Below are 20,618 nucleotides of genomic sequence, written 5' to 3' on the forward strand. Positions count from 1 at the left end.
GAACTTAGGCTTTACTCTGAGATGAGAAACCACTGGAGACATTTTTTTCTTTGTTTTTAATAGCTTTGCTGAGGTGTAATTCACATACAATTCACCTATTTAAAGTGTAACTCAATTTGTAGTATATTCAGAGTTGTGCAACTGATTCAGGACAGGGCAAATTACCCCACGTGGGGGGAACTCAAGCCCTGAACTGAGAAAGGGTCCTTGGCTGAGCATAAGAATTCAAAAATATGCCAAAGTTAGAGTCAAAAGGAAAGTTTATTAGAGAAGGGGTAACACTCCGTAGACAGAGCATGGTCTCCTCGCAGAGGCAAAAAAGTAAGAGAGACTTAAGAGGGACAGAGACAATAGAGATGGGGACAAAGAGAGACGAGTAAAGGCATTGAGAGAGAACCCAAGTGTGTTTGGGGAATTCAGATTATATGTCATTCTTCAGTTTCTGCGAATTACAGTTTAAAAGCTTTGTTTACCCATTTCCTTTGATATACATACAGTGAGAAAAGATTAAGATTATGTAGCAAGAAAAGGTAAGAATATGTAGCTACTGGCAATTCTGTGCCTTTGATCCATAGGTTCCCCATGTTTTTAGCCATAGGGAATGAATGATTTTATTTTGTGAAGAGCCCCACTTAAAGACTTTTTCTGTTTTCCCTTCACAGTATGGGGAAATGGTTTGTTAGCAATCCCAGCAGAAATCTTCCTTTGTACTACATGTTTCCTCCTGGTCTGGCTGCAGGGCTGATTAGCATATTGCATTCTCTAAATATAGCTTGATTTAACATTTTAGTTCTCTTATATTAAAACCATCACAATTTTAGAACATTTTCATCACCACTCCCATCTCCAGCTCACCGCAAAAACACTGTATCTATGAGCAGTCACTCCCAGCCGTAGGCAACTACTAATTTACTTTGTAGATTTATGTGTTCATATAAATGGAATAATATAATATGTGCCATTTTGTGATTGGCTTCTTTCATTCAGCATGTTTTTAAAGGTCATCCATGTAGTAGCATCACTTTTATGGCTGAACAATATTCTATTTTATAGACACACCATTTGTTTATCCATTCATCACTGGTTCCACCTTTTGACTATTATGGATAATGCTACTATGAACATTCGAGTTTTTGTGTGGATATGTTTTCAGTTCTCTTAGGTATATATCTGGGAGTGGAATTGCTGGAGTGTACAATAACTCTAGATTTAATCTTTTGCAGAACTGCCAGACCGTTTTCCAAAGCTGCTGCACCATTTTACAATCCTAACTGCAGTGTACGAGGGTTAAAATTTCTCCACATCCACACCAATACTTGTTATTTGTCTTCTTGATTATAACCATCCTAGCGGGTTTAAAATGGTATCTCTAGTATTTCTAATGTTGCACATCTTTTCATGTGTTTATTGTTATTCACATATCTTCTTTGGAGAAATGTCTATTTAGATCCTTTGCCCATTTTTAAATTGGATTTTTTGCCTTTTTATTATTGAGTTGTAAGATTCGGCGAGAGATTTGGAAAGGAGGAATAATAAAATCTATCAGTTGGAGTCAGCTAAGTGAAAAGGGGGAAATAAATATTATCCCTAATTTACAGAAGAGATATTGCCCAGTAACGACAGTATGTGGAGGAGCTAGGTTTAAACACTTTTATTCCAGCGGCCTAGCTCTTAGTCTTCACCAAGAACAGACAGTGGTTCCCTGAACTCATCTTCTAGCTTAGTCTCTTGACCCGAATTCTCAATTATTGTTATCTCCCATTGAACTCTACCTCTTGCCTGCCCCGCGCTCCTTGCCGAACTTCCTCGGAGGTGCCGGCAGATGGCGATGGGGCCCCCACAGGCCGCTCTATCCGGAGCGCGCACGTCTGTGGTGCCAGGCAGCGAGCGCCACCGCTGCACTTCCGGGCCGCTGTTCAAGGTGAGCCAGGGTCTCCCCGAAGTAAGGGATTCCCGCCCCCACCACCCCTTCAGTTCACAGCCTAGCGTGCCCAGTACCGGGGTCAGGGTGCCCAGGCGGGGGCCAGCAAGTCACGGGAGGAGGCGGAGCTATCTGTACGACTAGGTCCCATCGAGGCCAAACCGGCTTCAGACCCCGCGTCTCTGACGTGCTGCGCTGGGGAAGTAGTGCCTCTGGTCTCCCGACGCTCCTAGCTGTCCGGAAGCGGAGTGTGACTCCTCCTCTCCATCCCCGTCTGGCGGCACTGTCAGTCTGATCCTCAGGATTCCCCAGTAGCCGCCAGCCCTGGCCACCCCTGGGGTGTTGAGACTGGGAAGGAGAGAGGAGGAGAAACAGGCTGTCAGAGAGCAGTCTACGACTTGGAATAAATTTCCCTCACGGACTGTGTTTTTCATCATTGGGATCTCCTGGAGTACGCGTGTAAATGCCTATGATCCAGCTCAAAAAACTTGATTCAGTAGAGCTGGGATGGGGCTTGGAAATCAGCATTTTTAAAAGCCATTCCAGGTTGGTGTCCATAGTCAATGGATCTCCCCTTCAGAAAAATGGTAAAACTGGCGGAGAGGAACATTGCATTGGGTTGAGAATGGAACTGTTTATTTTCAGGAAGCCTTCCAAAAGGAAGTGATTCTAGCTTTGTGTTGAGGCACCAGAATATCCACTGGTTCTTTGCCCCACAGTGATGAATTCACTCCCCTGCCACCACCAGGATGCAGAAGATCTCAGTGCTGCTCTTCCTGGTCTGGATCTGCTTCCTCTTCTACGCCGGCATTGCCCTCTTCACCAGTGGCTTCCTACTCACCCGTTTGGAGCTCACCAACCATAGCAGCTGCCAAGAGCCCCCAGGCCCTGGGTTCCTGCCATGGGGAAGCCAAGGGGAGCCCAGGGCCTGCTGGATGGATTCCCGATTCTCCCGGCTTGTGTTGGTGCTGATAGATGCTCTGAGATTTGACTTCGTCCAGCCACAGCGCTCAAATGTTCCTGGAGAGACTTCTGTCTCCCTGCCATTCTTGGGCAAACTGGGCTCCTTGCAGAGGATCCTTGAGATTCAACCCCACCATGCCAGGCTCTACCAATCGAAGGCTGATCCCCCCACCACCACCATGCAGCGCCTCAAGGCCCTCACCACTGGCTCACTGCCTACCTTTATTGATGCTGGCAGTAACTTTGCCAGCTATGCCATAGTGGAAGACAATCTCATTAAGCAGCTCACCAGTGCAGGTCAGTCTGGGCCTCCTTGGAGGCCAGAATTACTTTGGCAAATTCTTTAGAAGTCAGAGAGCCAGAACTTAGGGTGTCCAGCTGCATACTTGACTATGCTGTGAGAGCACAGGGGAGGGGAGAGACCAGGCCCCTGTATGCAGGGAAGACAGGTCCAGGCTTTGTCCTTTTGGAGTTTCTAATCTGCATGGGGTGTTGGTTGTCCTTTTGAGGCACTCTCAGTAAAGGGACAGGAGAGAAGAAGAGATGATGTTGGCCTGGATACCCTCAAAAGTGTGGAGGAGAGAGCAGAAGATCGGCCCTGTTCTTTCACTGACTTGGAAAACACAATATACACCCAGGAAATACAGAGCAGCAGAGATAGCCAGAGACAGAGCTAGCAGACTCTTTTGTAGAAACAAGGAGTAGAGTATGGTTATAAAGGAAAGCTTCCTGGCAGAAAATTTTAGACCTTAAAGGATAAAGAATTGCTGGATAGGATTTCTGTGCCTTAGGGTGCATAGTCGGGGTTTCTGATGAGTGTTTGTTTAAAGGGCCTCCTCTCCTTTTCTCCTGCCCCGACTCGTGCTCAGTCTCTGACCCACTCTCATGTCCCTGCAGGAAGGCGTGTGGTCTTCATGGGAGATGATACCTGGAAAGATCTTTTTCCTGGAGCTTTCTCACAAGCTTTCTTCTTCCCATCCTTCAATGTCAGAGACCTACATACAGTGGACAATGGCATCCTGGAACACCTCTACCCAACCAGTGAGCACGGGACCAGATGCAGTTCTGGGACCTGGGGAGGGCTATTTTAGTCCACAAATTCTAAGCTTCCCATGGGTGCGATGGCTTGGGCTTGTGTCCCTAGACCTAGGAGCATCAGAGCCTGGCTGGGTTTGAGGAGTGGGCCTTAGTCCCCTGTGCTCAGTGTTCTCCCCTTCACAGTGGACAGTGGTGAATGGGACGTGCTGATTGCTCACTTCCTGGGTGTGGATCACTGTGGCCACAAGCATGGCCCTCACCACCCTGAAATGGCCAAGAAACTTAGCCAAATGGACCAAGTGATCCAGTGAGTGTGGGATATTGGCTGGGAGATCTGGTTTGTGTCTGAGAATCTCAAACTATATGGTCCTAAGAGAAAAACTCCTTACTTTGGAGCCTCTTTCCTGGCTGAATTCTTCTCTAGGGCTTTTTCTGAAGCTAGGGGCCTAATCCATCTTGAGTGGCTCAGTGTGTGGCTTTGGGTAGTAGGGTTGTTACTGAAGAGATATCTCTCTGCCAGTGGTCTAGGCCCTACTAATGGAAGTTATAGCTGGGAGTGAATGGGCACCTGAGAAAAACCTTTATTTGTCCCTACCCTCTGAAACATTCTTTGGCCCCCCAGGGGAGTCGTGGAGCGTCTAGAGAACGACACACTGCTGGTGGTGATTGGGGACCATGGGATGACCAAGAATGGGGACCATGGAGGAGACAGTGAACCGGAGATCTCAGCTGCACTTTTTCTGTACAGCCCCTCAGCCCTCTTCCACAAGGCACCCCCTGAGGTGAGGCCTGAGGTGTGCTTTGTCTCCAGGTATTCAGCTCGTGTCACGATCACAGGATCTTTGTGGATCCCTCTGTTTTAGGCCCTCAAATTCATGACCCCTTTGGTATCCCCCACTCTCATTTCCTACCTATGCCCTTATATCTTCTGTTCCAAACACTGACTTCAGCTCTGTGGTGAACCTGTTAATCCTGTCCTTGTTTTCTAGGAGCCAGAGGTAGTTTCTCAAGTCAGCCTTGTGCCTACACTAGCCCTGCTGCTGGGCCTGCCCATCCCATTTGGGAACATTGGGGAGGTGATAGTTGAGCTGTTCTCAGAGGTCGAAGACTCCCAGCCTCACTCTTCTGCTCTGGCCCAAGCCTCAGCTCTTTATCTCAATGCCCAGCAGGTACATAATGGTCTGGGCTTTCAGGGGATAGAGCTAAGGTGGGCATGGGAGAAGCAAAGTGATGTACTGTATTGTCCTTTGTTCAGTCTTAATCCCACCCTCCGTAGCCATGTCCTTCCATTATCCCTTCCTTCTCCCCTGTCCTGGACAGTTTGGATCTTCTGGACAGACTGTAGGTACTCCCATTGGTAATACCTATCCTTGATTCTGTTCCAATTTATATCTGACCTGTTCCCCTTGGCCTCTGACTTTTTCTGCCAGGTGTCCCGATTTCTTCACACCTATTCAGCTGCTGCTCAGGACCTTCAAGTTACGGAGATTCATCGGCTACATAATCTCTTCTCCAAGGCCTCTGCTGACTATCAGCGGCTTCTGCAGAGCCCCCAGGGGGCCGAGGCAGCACTACAGACTGTGATTACTGAGCTGCAGCAGTTCCTGCGAGGAGTGCGGGCCTTGTGCATTGAGTCTTGGGCTCGTTTCTCTCTGGTCCGCATGGCAGGGGGTGCTGCTCTCTTGGCTGCTGCCTGCTTTCTCTGCCTGCTTGTATCCCAGTGGGCAACATCCCCTGGTTTCTACCTTTGCCTAGTACCTGTGGCCTGGGGTCTGGCTGGGGTCATATTGTGTGCTGGACTCCTGGCAATTACTGGGCTGAAGCTGGATCCAGTGGTTCTAGGGGCCATGGCTGCAGTGGGCTCCCTCGTGCCTTTTCTGTGGAAAGCCTGGCCCGGTTGGGGGTCTAAGAGGCCCTTGGCAGCCTTGCTTCCCATCCCTGGGCCTGTCTTATTATTCCTATTCATTCGCTTTGCTGCTTTATTCTCTGATAGCTTTGTTGTAGCTGAGGCCAGGGCCACCCGCTTCCTTTTGGGCTCATTCATCTTGCTTCTGGTTGCCCAGCTTCACTGGGAGGGCAAACTGCTACCGCCTAAGCTACTCACAATACCCCGCCTTGGCTTTTCAACCCCAACAGCTCCGCCACGGCACAATAGCATGCAAGCCCTGTGGCTTGGAGTTACGTTGCTTTTGTGTATAAGGCTAGCTGAGTTTTTTCATCGCTGCCCTGAAGAAACACCTGTTTGCCACTCCTCTCCTTGGCTGAGTCCCCTGGCATCCACTGTGGGTGGTCGAGCCAAGAATTTGTGGTATGGAGCTTGCGTGGGGGCGCTGGTGGCCCTGTTAGTTGCTGTGCGCCTGTGGCTTCGCCGCTATGGCAATCTCAAAAGCCCTGAGCCCCCTGTGCTCTTTGTGCGCTGGGGGCTGCCACTAATGGTGCTGGGCACTGCTGCCTACTGGGCATTGGCATCAGGGGCTGACGAAGCACCCCCACGTCTCCGGGCCTTGGTTGCTGGTGCATCAGTTGTGCTGCCTAGGGCTGTGGCAGGCTTGGCCGCTTCAGGGCTCATGCTGTTGCTCTGGAGGCCTGTAACAGTGCTGGTAAAAGCTACAATGGGTACTCCAAGGACCAGGACTGTCCTCACCCCCTTCTCAGGCCCCCCTACTTCTCAGGCTGACCTGGATTATGTAGTTCCTCAAATCTACCGACACATGCAGGAGGAGTTCCGGGATCGGCTGGAGAGAAACAAATCTCAGGGTCCCCTGACTGTGGCCGCCTATAAGTTGGGGAGCGTCTACTCAGCTGCTATGGTCACGGCCCTCACCTTCATGGCCTTCCCACTTCTGCTATTGCATGCAGAGCGCATTAGCCTTGTGTTCCTGCTTCTGTTTCTGCAGAGCTTCCTTCTCCTGCATCTGCTTGCTGCTGGGATACCCATCACCATCCCTGGTAAATACTTAGCCCTGATTCATCCAAGGACAGTAGGGATATGAGTTTGGCCCCTTCTGTTTTCAGGGAGTGTTGCTCTTCAGGTTCTTCACTTTGACCCAGGGTCTCATGCCCCACACAGTTGGGAGGGTCTTTCTGATATCCTCTCTCTTCATTTAGCTTATAGCCAAGGTAATTGAACCCTCCTCTTGGCTCCCAAAACCAGCAAGGTTCATGAAGGAAGGAGACAAGGAGTACTCCAAGACTCATTTCTTAAGGAAATGCTGCATCCTCATGAATGCATATTCTAATTTTCCAGTCATAGTGAGCTGTGTATATGTAAGAGAGAAACAGAGTGACAGCAGTGGGGTTCAGATTAGAGTAATGGGACTTTGCGCCGGAGAGGGAATTAGAATAACAGAGTGCTGACTGTAGGAGATTAGGGTGATGGGTGTGTGTGTGTGTGTGTGTGAGAATAATCATTGAAATGGTAGTATATGATCATGGGGCAGTAAGCCATGGATTAGGGAATGGAATATGACTGTAAAGAGGTATATCTCTTTCCCCAGGTCCTTTTACTGTGCCATGGCAAGCAGTCTCTGCTTGGGCTCTCATGGCCACACAGACCTTCTATGCCACGGGTCACCAGCCTGTCTTTCCAGCCATCCATTGGAATGCAGCCTTTGTGGGATTCCCAGAGGGTCATGGCTCCTCCACCTGGCTGCCTGCTTTGCTGGTGGGAGCCAACACCTTTGCTTCCCACCTCCTCTTTGCAGGTACCTTCTCATTCCTCCTTTGCTTCCATTGTTTACTCTGGCTTTGTAGAAGGAAGGGAACCCCCTGGATTTGAGTGGGGAGATATGATTCTGTTGGATCTTTGGCATCCCCCTTGGTGTGTGCTAATTGGAGGCTGAGCCAGCTAGGGTGGTTGGGGGCCAGGGTGGCCTGGTCCCTGGGTCCTTCATTAATTATAGCCTTGCCTTCCTCTGAGACAGTAGGTTGCCCATTGCTCCTGCTCTGGCCCTTCCTGTGTGAGAGTCAAGGGTCTGGGAAGAGGCGGCAACCCGCAGGGAATGAAGCTGAGGCCAGAGTCAGGCCTGAGGAGGAGGAGGAGCCACTGATGGAGATGAGGCTCCGGGATTCACCTCACCACTTCAATACAGCGCTGCTGCAGCTGGGCCTCAAGTACCTCTTTGTCCTCGGTATTCAGGTGGGTGCAGAGGAAGTGCATGCGTTCTCATGTGCATACATCACATTCCATCATACTAAGCCAAAACCCTGGGAGTGAGCCTTGACTGAGCTACAGATAAGTGAAGTGGTTGCCCAAGGACAGTGGCCTCAATTGGCAGTATTGAAACTTGAACCTGGGTCTCTTTAATCCTTGTCGTAGATTGTTTCCTCCCTACAAGCTAGGTCTGGAACCTGCTGGTTGCATTTAGGAATTATTCCATTGGCGTTCAGACCAGAAAAACTGAGGCGATGGTCAGGATTCTTTCCCAAGCTGTGGTCATGGATTCTCCTCCTTTCCTGTGGAGACAGAAAGTGTGACTGTGACATCTTCCTCTGCCCTGGGAGGCAGAGCCTAAGTGTTAGCAGCCCAGATGAATAGTGTTTGCCCAAGGTCACACAGTGGGTCATGGTGGGGCCAGAAAAAGAATTAGGACTCCTAAGTGGTTGCCCCAGCCCATGGTTTTTTCCTCTGGCATGCACTACATTCCTACTCCCCATTCTTCACAGGGACTTACAGCAACTCTCTCGCCGACCTTCTTTCCCTTCCCTTTCCAAGTAACTAACTCCTCCTTTCCTCCCTTAGATTCTGGCCTGTGCCTTGTCAGCCTCTATCCTCCGCAGGCATCTCATGGTCTGGAAGGTGTTTGCCCCTAAGTGAGTGAATGTGCTTGAGAACTAGAGGTGTTGGAGTGGGGGTGGGGGGATGGTAAAGTGTGGAGAAAAAAAATGAACTTCCAGGGTGGACAAGGTTTTACCTCAGCAGGGAAAAGGGGTCTAGACATACTTTCAGTGTCCCCTGATGTTCTCCACCTTTCTTTGCAGGTTCATTTTTGAGGCCATGGGCTTTATTGTGAGCAGCGTGGGACTTTGCCTGGGCCTAGCTTTGGTGATGCGAGTGGATGGTGCAGTGAGCTCCTGGTTCCGGCAGCTAGTTCTGGCCCAGCAGAGGTAGCCTAGGCTGTAGATGCTGGCTCTTGGCCACGGGGAGAACTGGAGAACAATTTAGTCTGGACTACATGGGTGCTGGATCATTGTCAAGAGAGGTTCAGCCACACCTCTTACCACTATGCAGCCAGGAGCTACTGGCATCTGGAACTTCATTATTTTATAATTAAAAATCATGGTGTGGCCTGATCCCTAACTCCTGCTTTGGATGCATCTGAATGGCTGGGGGTGGTCTCCCAAATGGAATAAAGTAATGATGTAAATATGTGTGTTTGAGATGTGGGAGAGCCCCCACTGTCGTATAAGGCAGGGGTCCCCAACCCCTGGGCCGCAGGTAAGCTTCATCTGTATATGCTGCTGCTCCCTAGTGCTCGCTCACTGCCTCAGCTCCACCTCTGATCATTGGGCATTAGATTCTCATAGGACCACTGGTCCCTGGTGCCAAAAAGATTGGGGACCACTGGTATAGGGGCTTGAGGAGGGTCATTCTCCCTGCCCACCAGGCACAGATGAGATCACTCATCTTCTGCAGACCTGGCTACACCTGAAAACCTTTGGGAAATGATGAGAATTGTGTGAATTTACTTACCCCAGCTCTTCCCAAAGCACTGCTATTATCCCACCTGCCATTTTCCTTTTCTGAGCAGCATATTTATTTTATTTTTATACTTTTGACTGTTAACAGATGCATGAAAAGACAAGCCCAGGCACTTGGAGCACACAGACTTTCACTGTCTAAAGCCTCTATAGTCTCCTCTCCTGTGTCCTTTCACTCCAGAACACCCTTTGCTCTTCACTTCTATGGAGCCCTCCCTAGTTTCCCAACCCATGTTGTCTTTTATGAGACCTACTTCACAACTTAAACCGTTCCACCTTGTCCCATTGATTATTCCTGACTTGAGGCCAAAACTATGAATCTAATGCTCCTCATGCATGTCTCCTGTTCCCTCTGTGCACCTCACTATTTCATGTGAAAGTGCTGGCATGAAATCCTTGTGGAAATGTCCATCAAAGGAGGGGGAAGAGGCTCTGAGAAGAAGGATCAGGACTAGGGTTTGAGCATACCCAGGACAGGAGGACATGAGACTACTGAAAGAAAACATATATTAAAATTGTGGGACAGCCCTACCATTACTTGGCAGGAAGAAGAGAGGCTGAGTAATAGCAATTGTAAGGTAAAGGCGTTCACTGCTGTAAAGGAAGAGTTCTAATTATTAATGGCCAATAGTCTCTAGTGCTACATTTGTGAAAGTGTGTACTGTTGCAGGCAATTAGAGAACATGACATTGGTTACTTGGAAGGAATAGGTTTAATAATCCAAGGCCCAGCTAGCCTGTAAGATGAATTAGGAAAAAAACCCTTCCTCAAACTAATGGACACAATTCCCAAGCATCATTTAGTGAGTAGCCAATGCCTTTGTGAGAAGAAATGAAGATCTTTTCTTGATCCTTATCACCCGTAGGGAGGATTTCAGACCCCGGTCCCTCACCCTGTGTTCAGCCCTCCCCGCCTTTTCTTTTCAGGGAACTCTCTTCCCTGGAGCTTAGGGATAATCTAATCTGCCAACCACTGTTTCCTTTTCTCTTGATCTACAACAGGGGTCCCCAATACCCAGGACGAGGACCAGTACTGGTCCATGGTCTGTTAGGAATTAGGCCACATAGCAGGTGAGTAGCAGGAGAGTTAGCGAAGCTTCATCTGTATTTGCAGCCATTCCCCAGCACTAGCATCACTGCCTCAGTTTCACCTCAGATCATCAGGCATCAGATTCTTACAGGAGCACCAGTACCTAATGCCAAAAAGGTTGGGGACTACTGATCTACAAGGTTCTTTTAGAGAAAAATATGTTAGCATACTGATTTATACTATTAAAATATTTCGTTCCTGCCTTTAACTTGACATCAAAGAGCCCATGCCACACTAACTTATGGTTTCTTTTCTGAAAAAAAACAGCTTTATTTAGTTACAACTTACCATAAAATTCACCCATTTAAAGTGTACCATTCTATGATTTTTAGTACATTCACAGAGTTGTACAACTGTTACCACAATCAATTTTAGAACATTTTTTTATCAACCCACAAAATAACTAGATACTCTTTTCTATCACCATTCCTTCCCACCTGCACTCCTAACCCTAGGCAACTACTAATCTACTTTCTAACTGTATTTGCCTATTCTGGACATTCATAGAAGTGGGATCATGTAATGTATGGCCTTTTGTGACTGGCTTCTTTCACGAAAGGCCATACATTACATGATCCCATTCGAGGTTCATTCATATAGTAGCATGTGTCAGTACTTCATTTTTCTTTTTTTAAATTGAGGTAAAATTCACATAACAAGATTAACCATTTCAAAGTGTACGATTCAGTGGCCCTTAATATGTTTACAATGTACAAACTTCACCACTGTTTCTGGAACATTTCCATCACCCCCAAAAGAAGTCATCCATTTACAGTCAAACCCTTCTGCCCCCAGCCTCTGACAACCATCAATCTGTTTTCTGTCTCTCTGGATTTGCCTATTCTGGACATTTTGTATAAAAGGAATCATATATGTGGCTTTTTCTGCCACTTTTCTCACTCAGCTTAATGTATTCAAGGTTCATCCATGTTGCAGCATGTATCATATCAGTACTTTGTTTCTTTTTATGGCCAAATGATAGTCCATTGTGTGGATATTATCACATTTTGTTTATTCATTCACCCATTATGGGCATTTAGGTTGTTTGCACTTTTTGGTTATTATGAATAATGCCACTATAAACATCTATACACAAGATTTTGTTTGGACATATGTTTCATATCTTTGGAGTATATACCTAGTGGTATATTGTGAAATTGCTAGGTCATATGGTAACTCTATGTTTAACTTTTTGAGGAATTGTTTTTAAAAAGTTTTAAAAGTTAAACTGTGTGTTTAACTTTTTGAGGAGCTGCCACTGTTTTCCAAAGCTGCTATACCATTTTATATTTTCACCAGCAATGTATGAGGGTACCAATTTCTGCACATACATGTCAGTACTTATTATCCATCTTTGACTCTAACCATCCTGGTAGATGTGAGGGGGTATCTCATTGTGGTTTTAGTTTGCATGTCCTTGATGACTAATGATGTTGGGTGTTGAAAACTGTCCATTCATATTTTTTGTCTCTTTTTAATTGGATTGTCTCTATTATTGAATTATAAGTATTATTTATATATGCTAGATACAAGTCCCTTATCACATATATGATTTGCAAATACTCTATCCATTCTATGGGTTGGGGTTTTATTTTCTTGATAGTGTCCTTTGAAACACTAAATTTTTAAGTTTTGATGAAGTCCAGTTCATCCTGTTTTTTCCTTTGTCACTTGTGCTTTTCATATCATATGTAAGAAACCATTGTCAAGCGCTATAATTTAGTTTTAGAAAATTTTCATCATTCCCCAAAATTTCCTATACTTTGTTTTCAATCAATTCCCAATTCCTGCTTACCCCCAACCAGGCCACTGATCTATTTTTTGTCGTTATCCGTTTGGTTTTTTTGGACATGTTTAATAAATGGAATCATGCAATATGAAGTCTTTCAGTCTGGCTTCTTTGACTTAGAATAATGTTTCTGAGGTTCAGACATGTATCACTTTTTGTCCCTTTTTATTGCTGAGTCATATATTCTATTGTATGGCTATGATCAACTGATGTACATTTGGATTATTCCTAATTTTTAGCTGTTGTGAATATTTTTTTTAACTGCTATGAGAATTTGCATATATGTTCTTGGTGTAGACATACATTTTTATTTCTCTTGGGAGGATTCCTTGGAGTGCAATTGCTGGGTCGTATGGTGATTAACTTTTCAAGAAACTGCCAAACTGTTTTCCAAAATAACTGTACCAGTTTATATCCCCACCAGTAATGTATGAGATTTCCAGTTTCTCCACATTCTCACCAACATTTGGTATTGTTTTTTTATTGTAACCATTCTATGTGTGTAGGTGCATAGTGGTATCTTATTATTTTAATATCTATTTTCCCAATGGCTAATGATGTTTAGCATCTTTCTACGTGCTTAGCTATTCATAAATATTTTTGGTAAAATGCCTTTCACATTTTTCTGCCTGCGTTAAAATGGTTTAAATAAGTATTTATTATTGAGCTTTGAGAGTTATATATTGTGGATACAAGTCCATTATGAAGTATATGATTTGCAAATAATTTTTACCACTTTGTGGTTGAATTTTCTTTGTCGTAGCACAGGTATTTTTAATTTTAATGAAGTCCAACTTAGACATTTTGAGTTGATTTTATGTGGGGTAATGGTTGCAGTTTTTTTTTTTTCCTTTTGATTTTGCATACAATATCCAGTTCTCCCAACTCCATTTGTTGCAAGGATTCAGCAGGCACTTATGAGTAGTGCAACATAGTGCCGCGCTGTCAGCAGTCAGACAACAAACATGCAGTTGAGCAGACTGGGTGTGTTGTGTTCCATGGTGAGAAGAGAATAGATGGGCCGATTACTCGAGGGCCTTGGTCTCCTGTCACAGTTCCTTTTGGAGCCTCCTTTTGCTGGAGCCAGACTTTTCAGAAGGCTCTTGGCTGCACTACGACTCCCAGCATGCGTTGCGCGGGCCTGCCCTGCGCAGAGGGCGAAATCCAACAGACCTGGAAGTGTGGTAACGAGGAAAGGGCTGAGCCACGGGTTCTGGCACCAAGATCGATTTCTCAAAGCTCTGGCTTCGGCCAGAGCCAAGCAAGCAAAACGGCAAGTCCCAAACCTTCCCTCCCAGTCGCAGCTTCCGCTCCTGGCTCGCCCCTGCTCCCTCCCCTTCCGTCCGCGGGTTCGCCCCCGCCTTCCTCACTGGTCTATCGGGACTCGTTTCTTTCTTGAGTTTCCCGCGGGAACTATCCCTCGAAGACGACCAACCGCAGCCGGGAATTTTGCCGTCCGGGTCAATAAGAGGCTAGGGTGGAAGAGGCGGGGTTGGAAGCCACCCGAGGCTGCGAGGAGAGGGTACATTTTTCTTGGAAGTGGCAGGTCTCCCGGCTTGGGTGTGGAAGTCCACGGACCCTTCTGCGCACCGGTGCAGACTTCGGCGGCGCCAGGCTTACCCTTTAGCAGCCCTCTCCAGGTGTCCAAGCCCAGCTTCGGCTACCATGTCCCACCAGACCCCTCTGGGCTCCTTGGTGCCGCAAGCCAACTGCCTGGACCTGTGGAGGGACAAGAATGATCAACTAGTTCGGCAGGCCAAGGTAATGCGGTTGCTGGGACCCTCGATTTGCAGCCCCAAAATACTAGAAAGAGGGTTTGCAGTGAATTTACCCCAGCCCATGGGAAGGGGCTGAGCTCTACTTTCCCCTAATGCCAGAAGTGACTGGAGAATGACATCCCTTGCCACTGATGCAAGAAGAGAAGAAAGGATTGATTTTCAGTGACAATCCGTCCCACTTTTGGCAGGTGGCTCAAGACTTGAGTTTCCATCTGAGGCGACAGCAGTTGGCTCAAGATTCACTGGAAGGGCTCAGGAGACTCCTTGATAGTCTGCAGGGTAAGCACGGCCCTCCCCAGGATGATCAGTTCCCCTCCTCCACAGTTAGAGACCAGTTTCTCTTCTCCATTTCTGGGATTGAGATGATTTAAGGCACAGACAGGACTGGAGTGGAATTGTCTTTGTACAGGCGAATCTCTCTTTTCCTTATGCATAGTTGCACAACAGGAGCATTTGAAGAAGTGGTTTCCAGGATGGTCTAATCTGGAGAACTTTCTGCCCTTCCCAAGGGGTGGGTTCTGTATTGAGGCCATTGTGGTTGGGGTGGGGTAATCTCTGGTTTGGAGTCTTACTCAAGGGATCTTTCATGGGGGAGCAGTCTGTAAAACCAGCATTTGTTGCTCCAGGGCTCCCTGCAGCTGTTCCAGTTCTCCCCTTGGAATTGACTGTCATCTGCAACTTCATTACCCTGAGGGCAAGCCTGGCCCAGGGTTTCACTGAGGACCAGGCACAGGATATCCACCGGGGCCTAGAGAGAGGTGAGGGCCAGAAATTGCCACCCATGCTGCTGCCAACCTCAGTCTGGGTTTAAGTCCTTGCAAGAGGGATGGGGAGAGCAACATAATCTGTCACTCCCACAGAGAGAGATGCCTTTCACTGATCCTCCATGATCTTTGGGTTCCTTCATAAAAGGAAAGCCAGAGATAAGGTCCTACCTCAGTTGTATATCTGTGTACTCTACAGTGCTGGAAACCCAGGAACAGCTGGGGCCCAGGCTGGAATGTGGGCTCAGGGGACTGTGGAGTTCTGTTCTCTGTGCTTCCTCCCTTCAACCGGAGCTGCTGCCTGTCCTTCACCACCTGGCTGGCTTGCAGATTGCCTTCTGGCTGAGCACTGACTGTCTTGAGGACCTGACCTTGCTGTTGCAGACCCTGAATGGCAGCCAGGTAATTCAGGAAGTGACCTGGATCTAAAGGTCTCTTCCCTTCTCCCATCCCTTCCAGCTGCAGTAGCATCATTATATGCTGGAAAGGCTGCTAAATTGGTGGTTAGAGACCTCGGTTCTCTTAGGGACTTCGATGACCTTGCTCTGATTGGTCCCTCATTGGAGAGGGTTTTTAAAGTAGCTTATTGATCTCTGGTAGGGCTAGGTCTCTCATGACCTTACGGAAGTCACTTCCCAGCCTAAGTCTTTTTATCAGTAACCGAAACATGATCCTTACCCTGAGTCCTCATGTGCTTATCCTGAGTGAGGAAGTGCACTACCATAGATTATCATTGCCCCAGGTTTTCCTTCCTCCTTTTATTTTGTCCCACAGCTATAAATCTCTTAGAATTGAGGGAACAGAACTTAGTAGGACCCCTGTTTTCAAGGACCCGCCAGAGTAGACTAAGACGGGAGATGAAGTGATTCAGGTTTGGAGCCTTTGATGATACTTTTCTCCCTAGAGCAATGCCTCTGAGGATCTGCTGATGCTTCTAAAAACTTGGAACCCACCAGCAAAGGAATCAAATGCCCCATTGACCCTTCAGGATGCTTGGGGCTTGAGAGCTGTCCTTCTGACAGCATCTGCCTATCGCCAAGGTTAGTCAGTAATCTGACTCATTTTTTCCTCCCCAATCCCCATCTTAAGGGGCCTCTAGCCTCATTCATGCATTTTCTATCATGTCCTATTGAGCTTAGGGGAACTTCTCTGTGCTCTTGTTCTCCATCATCACCCACTCCCAACCCCCTCAATCCCCACCCCCACCCCTGTGCCCCATGGGCCTCTCTAAACTCATATCCTCATTGCCCTCAGGCCTTCAGGAGCTGATCACAGGGAGTCTGCCCAGGGCACTGAGCAGCCTGCATGAAGCGGCCTCAGGTCTGTGCTCACGGACTGTGTTGGTCCAGGTGTACACAGCCCTAGGGACCTGTCTCCGTAAGATGGTAAAGACAGTTGGGGAAACCACGGGTGTTGTGGATAGCTGTTTTCATTGCAAAGGTGGCTGAAGTTTGTGTCCTCTCATCCCTCTAGGGCAGTCCACAGAGAGCTCTGTTATACTTGGTTGCAGCTCTGAAAGGGGGATCAACCTGGGGACCCCCACTTATGGAAGCCTCCAGGCTATATCAGCAACTGGGGAACACCGCAGCGGAGCTAGAGAGTCTGGAGCTTCTGGTGGAGGTAAGGAGCTATGCAAGTGAAGATACAGGGATTCCTGTGATGCTTGAGTTGGGGCGACTAGTCAAATAAGTAGAACAAAGTATGGCTCCCAAAGATTACAGATTTACTTTCTTCTTTTGTCTCTTTTAGGCTTTGAGTATCACTCATAGCTCAGAAATATCCCATCTTCTTATTGGGGTAGAGTTGTTACTCCCACAACCTGACCCAGCCTCTTTGCTTCACTGTGGCACACAGAGCCAAGTCAAGCACCTGCTAGCAAGCCGATGCCTACAGACAGGAAGGTGAGGTTCTGCCTTGCTCATATGAGCTCCACTTCCCGCTTCTGATACCTCCCCTGGGGCGTGACTATGCTTCTATTTTTATGAGTGGGGGGTGAGGGGGGTGGACGAGTCCGTGGCAGGACATATGTCCTTACTCCTTAGCCTCCTTGCCACTGGACCTGAGGACTCTTCCCCAGACACTAACCTGTATCTTTAAAACTCTGAAGTCTCCTCCCAAATCCATTTTGTAAATCGGGTAGATCTATACCGAGCAGGGTTAGAGCCCCAAGACCCTACACTCCCCACTCCTTAGGGCCCTCGAGCATCCCTCTGTTAGCTAAGATCCCTTGGAGAACCCTGCAATGGCCTAATGTGAGGCTCATGGGCTATGACTTTTCAGGGCAGAGGATGCTGCAGAGCATTACTTGGACCTGCTGGCTTTATTGCTAGATGATTCGGAGCCAAAGGTGGGTGTATGTCTTCAAAATTCTCTGCAATTGGGGTGGGAGAGGGTTGGATTTTTTTTTGGAGTAGAGAAGGACTGCTGTTTTATGTTTTTTCCTATGTTGTCTGTCTGTCCAGTCTGGGAGACCAAACCAAGAAGGCTTCCCAGAGCAAGGGGTCTAGGGCAGCAAGCAATGGGTTGTCTCCGTGTGGTACCAAAGCCTGGTGAAGAGGTTTGGGGTGGTGGCTCACATCTCTTCAAAACACTGCATCCTTCTCCCACCCCAGTTCTTCCCACCCCACTGCCCCCCAGGGCCTTGTATGCCTGAGGTGTTCTTGGAGGCAGCAGCAGCGCTAATCCAGGCAGGCCGAGCCCAGGATGCTTTGACCATATGTGAGGAACTGTTCAGCCGCATGTCAGTTCTGCTTCCCAAGATGCCTCGGCTGTGGGAAGATGCCAGAAAAGGAACCAAGGAGTCACCACACTGCCCACCCTGGGTCTCTGCCATGCACTTGCTTCAGGGCCAAGCCTGGATGCGACTGGGGGCCCAAAAAGAGGCAATTAGTGAATTTAGCCGGTGAGCACAGGAAGCCAATTAGGGTCCTAGGGAAAATGTAAAGGGATAATTTTCTAATTGGGACCTGAATTGGTGGGCTCCATTTTTACTTATTCACCTTGGAGTTTCTGAGGTTGACTCCTCTTCACCTCTGCTCAATGTCTCACTTCAGGTGCCTTGAGCTACTCTTCCAGGCCTCACCGAAGGACAAAGAACAAGGTGATTCAAACTCAATTTTCCTCTTCCCTCCTGAAAGTGGCGGTGGTGGATACCAGTTCCCTTTTCATGTGTCCCAGCACACCAGGATATTTAAGAGAAAGGGACTCTGGACATGAGATAAAGGGGCACCTGGGCTTTTGATGACTGTGTGGCTGGGAACACACTTCTTGACTTTAGTGGTGGCCCCCAGGGCCTGCTTCCAACTGTGAACAGGGGTGCACATCAGATATGGCATTACAACAGCTTCGGGCAGCTGCCTTGATTAGTCGTGGACTGGAATGGGTAGCCAGTGATCAGGATACCAAAGCTCTACAGGACTTCCTCCTTAGTATACAGGTGTGCCCAGGTATGTATACTTGCATGATGACATCAGCTATGCATGGATGTACATGGACAGAGAGGCCTATAGAGGAAGTACCTGGGGATAAATGTAAGAGTGATGTTCCCAGTAAGAGAAGGGAATAGGGTTGTGCTGTGTATACCTAGGGACATGCCCACGTGTGCAGACATACAAGACATATACAAGTGTATATGAAGACCTCTCAGGAGTTTCCCAGTCTTCCCAATGTCCTCAGACACAAAGACAGTGACTGCACTGGGAGTGTGTTGGGCAGGAGTAGGGTCAGCTGCGCCCTTTGTCGTGGGCAGGCAGTGCATTGGGATAGGAATGGTTGGGAATGATCTACTCCTGGTTCAGTGTATGAGTGTAAGCAAGAGAGTTCTCCATTCTATGCTTCAGTTTCTCCTTTTCTAAAATGATGCTTAAGGCTGTCAAATTCTAAAGCTCTGTACTCTGGGGTGACACTACAGGTAATCAAGATGCTTCCTTTCACCTGCTTCAGACTCTGAGGAAGCTGGGTCGGAGGGATGAGGCCACTGCTCTCTGGAGGAGGCTGGAGGCCCAAACTAAGTTGCCACAGGAGAATGCTACTTGGTGAGACTGAGGTTTGCTGGCTTGGGGCTGAGGGGCGGTTAGTGTCCTGGAGTCCTTGGGTATATTGGGGTGGTAGTGAATGAAAGGGAGGGAATGGCTGCCCATCCTCTTGCCTATCCTTCAGCCTTAGGCCTCATCCTTTTTGCTCTCCAGGTCTGTACCCCTGTACCTTGAAACATGTTTGAGCTGGATTCATCCTCCTGACCGTGAAACCCTTCTTGAAGAATTTCGGACATCTCTGCTGGAGACTTGTGACTTGTAGCTGCCATGTTTTGAAGACTCTGAGCTGGGGTCCCAGTGGACTATCTTTCTGTGGGGAGGGGTTTCTTCTTTACCATCCTTGGAGAATGTGGCTTGAGCTGACCATTCCTATATAAGTCTGGCTTTGGAAATAGTCCTGAAAATTTTTTGGCCCAGTTACTGCTATCTGGTTCCAGAGGACCCCTTACCCCCACCCCCATGCCCTCATCTGCCACCAACAAGGCATTGACTTTGCTTGTAGCACCTTTTTTCCTGTTTCTCCTTGTGTTGAGTAAAATCTTTTATCTATTTCTTGTCCGCCTGTTATATATACTGAGTGGGAAGGCTCACAGCTATCTAATTTAGTTGAGTGCTGGTTGTCTGAGGTGCCCTCTCCCAACATCATCTATCTTATGACTTGAGGTCTGGATAGAAGAAAGGGCTATAGGTATTTTTACTCAAGAAAGCAGTGGCTTTAGTACTTCTCATTGCCTAAAAAGCAGAGCCCCAAAGCCCAGAATCCTGTGTGATGTGACAGAATAAATGGAGTTGGGTCCGGAAGGTAGTCTAAGCAGGACAAGGGCAGGTATTCAATTCTTAAAGGGGAGAGACAAGCAGACCTGAGTCTCAGAGTGACTTCCCATCCCCTCCCTAATCCCAAATTCTTGAAATTTGGGATTTCACTGTCTCAATCAAATGTGTCAGTGTGATACCAAAGCTGCCTATTGAACATAGGGCTAGCTGGCATTTTAGGCCCATGGACTAATACTTTCAGTATGCAATTTTCTTGCTTCAGGCTTCTTGAATCTGCTGTGTGTTCTGTGGTTGCCTTTTGCCTCTCTCTGAACTTGAGTGTCCCCTCTCCTCCAACCAATAATATCCAGTAGTAAGAGGAAGCATATAACTTCAACGTCCGACAAACTAAATCCTGTGGGATTAGGGTTACCAGACAGTGCGATAGACAACAGGGTAGAGTGGATTAAGAGCTGTTGTGTTAGGTGGCCTGAGCCAGCGTTTTGAAGGAGCAAAGAGGAGGTTAGGATGAATCCTCAAGTTTTGGAAGAAGGTAGGTGTGTAGGTTATCAACAGCAGTACTAAACTAATGCAAGAGTTCAATCCATTGTGCCAGGTTCTTCCAACAGGATAAATTCAGGAGCCAATGAACTGCAGCCAAGTGGGAGATTCCGCCTCCAGGAGATTAAAGGCTCTTCTTTGGCCAGTCGATCTGGCCTCATTCCTTTCGCTGATTGGTCGAGAATCCCAATCCGTCGAGGAAGCGTAGCGTTGCGGCCAATTGCCGTG

At 47.7% G+C, this 20,618-nt stretch overlaps 2 protein-coding genes across 10 annotated transcripts; both read left to right on the plus strand.

The window, feature by feature from the left end:
• Nucleotides 1-1,134: 1,134 nt before the first annotated feature.
• PIGO (phosphatidylinositol glycan anchor biosynthesis class O) lies at nt 1,135-9,288 on the plus strand. 7 transcript variants are annotated; one of them, XM_016130504.2, is made up of 11 exons: nt 1,135-1,921; nt 2,567-3,181; nt 3,782-3,925; nt 4,106-4,229; nt 4,545-4,704; nt 4,912-5,091; nt 5,353-6,871; nt 7,420-7,626; nt 7,846-8,060; nt 8,664-8,734; nt 8,903-9,288. In XM_016130504.2, the coding sequence occupies exons 2-11, from the start codon at nt 2,671-2,673 to the stop codon at nt 9,030-9,032; spliced, it is 3,261 nt and encodes a 1,086-aa protein (XP_015985990.1). In that variant the 5' UTR covers nt 1,135-1,921; nt 2,567-2,670; the 3' UTR covers nt 9,033-9,288. The 7 variants fall into 7 exon arrangements, with proteins under 7 accessions (XP_015985990.1, XP_015985991.1, XP_015985993.1 ...); XM_016130505.2 differs by having other exon boundaries at nt 2,641-3,181; XM_016130507.2 differs by having other exon boundaries at nt 2,670-3,181.
• A 4,213-nt stretch (nt 9,289-13,501) lies between these two features.
• FANCG (FA complementation group G) lies at nt 13,502-19,628 on the plus strand. 3 transcript variants are annotated; one of them, XM_016130419.2, is made up of 15 exons: nt 13,502-13,773; nt 14,141-14,261; nt 14,467-14,557; nt 14,905-15,036; nt 15,242-15,444; nt 15,947-16,082; nt 16,297-16,427; nt 16,516-16,662; nt 16,792-16,943; nt 17,323-17,389; nt 17,655-17,944; nt 18,096-18,142; nt 18,333-18,488; nt 18,953-19,076; nt 19,230-19,628. In XM_016130419.2, exons 1-15 carry the CDS (start codon nt 13,517-13,519, stop codon nt 19,336-19,338), a joined length of 2,163 nt encoding a protein of 720 aa, XP_015985905.2. In that variant the 5' UTR covers nt 13,502-13,516; the 3' UTR covers nt 19,339-19,628. The 3 variants fall into 3 exon arrangements, with proteins under 3 accessions (XP_015985905.2, XP_015985907.2, XP_036094958.1); XM_016130421.2 differs by having other exon boundaries at nt 13,670-14,261; XM_036239065.1 differs by lacking the exon at nt 13,502-13,773 and having other exon boundaries at nt 14,155-14,261; nt 14,378-14,557.
• The last annotated feature ends 990 nt before the right edge of the window (nt 19,629-20,618 follow it).

This window comes from Rousettus aegyptiacus, unplaced genomic scaffold (assembly GCF_014176215.1).
Source record: "Rousettus aegyptiacus isolate mRouAeg1 unplaced genomic scaffold, mRouAeg1.p scaffold_m13_p_3, whole genome shotgun sequence".
NCBI classification, from domain to species: domain Eukaryota; kingdom Metazoa; phylum Chordata; class Mammalia; order Chiroptera; family Pteropodidae; genus Rousettus; species Rousettus aegyptiacus.

Excerpts from the sequence above, each read along its gene's own strand:
- PIGO (XM_016130502.2), top strand. The coding sequence starts at position 2,385 with ATGCCTATGATCCAGCTCAAAAAACTTGATTCAGTAGAGCTGGGATGG. Across the intron at positions 3,926-4,105 it reads GGAACACCTCTACCCAACCA|TGGACAGTGGTGAATGGGAC; the intron begins GTGAGCACGGGA and ends TCCCCTTCACAG. Across the intron at positions 4,230-4,544 it reads CAAATGGACCAAGTGATCCA|GGGAGTCGTGGAGCGTCTAG; the intron begins GTGAGTGTGGGA and ends TTGGCCCCCCAG.
- FANCG (XM_016130419.2), top strand. The coding sequence starts at position 13,517 with ATGGGCCGATTACTCGAGGGCCTTGGTCTCCTGTCACAGTTCCTTTTG. Across the intron at positions 13,774-14,140 it reads AGAGCCAAGCAAGCAAAACG|GTGTCCAAGCCCAGCTTCGG; the intron begins GCAAGTCCCAAA and ends AGCCCTCTCCAG. Across the intron at positions 17,945-18,095 it reads GCAATTAGTGAATTTAGCCG|GTGCCTTGAGCTACTCTTCC; the intron begins GTGAGCACAGGA and ends GTCTCACTTCAG.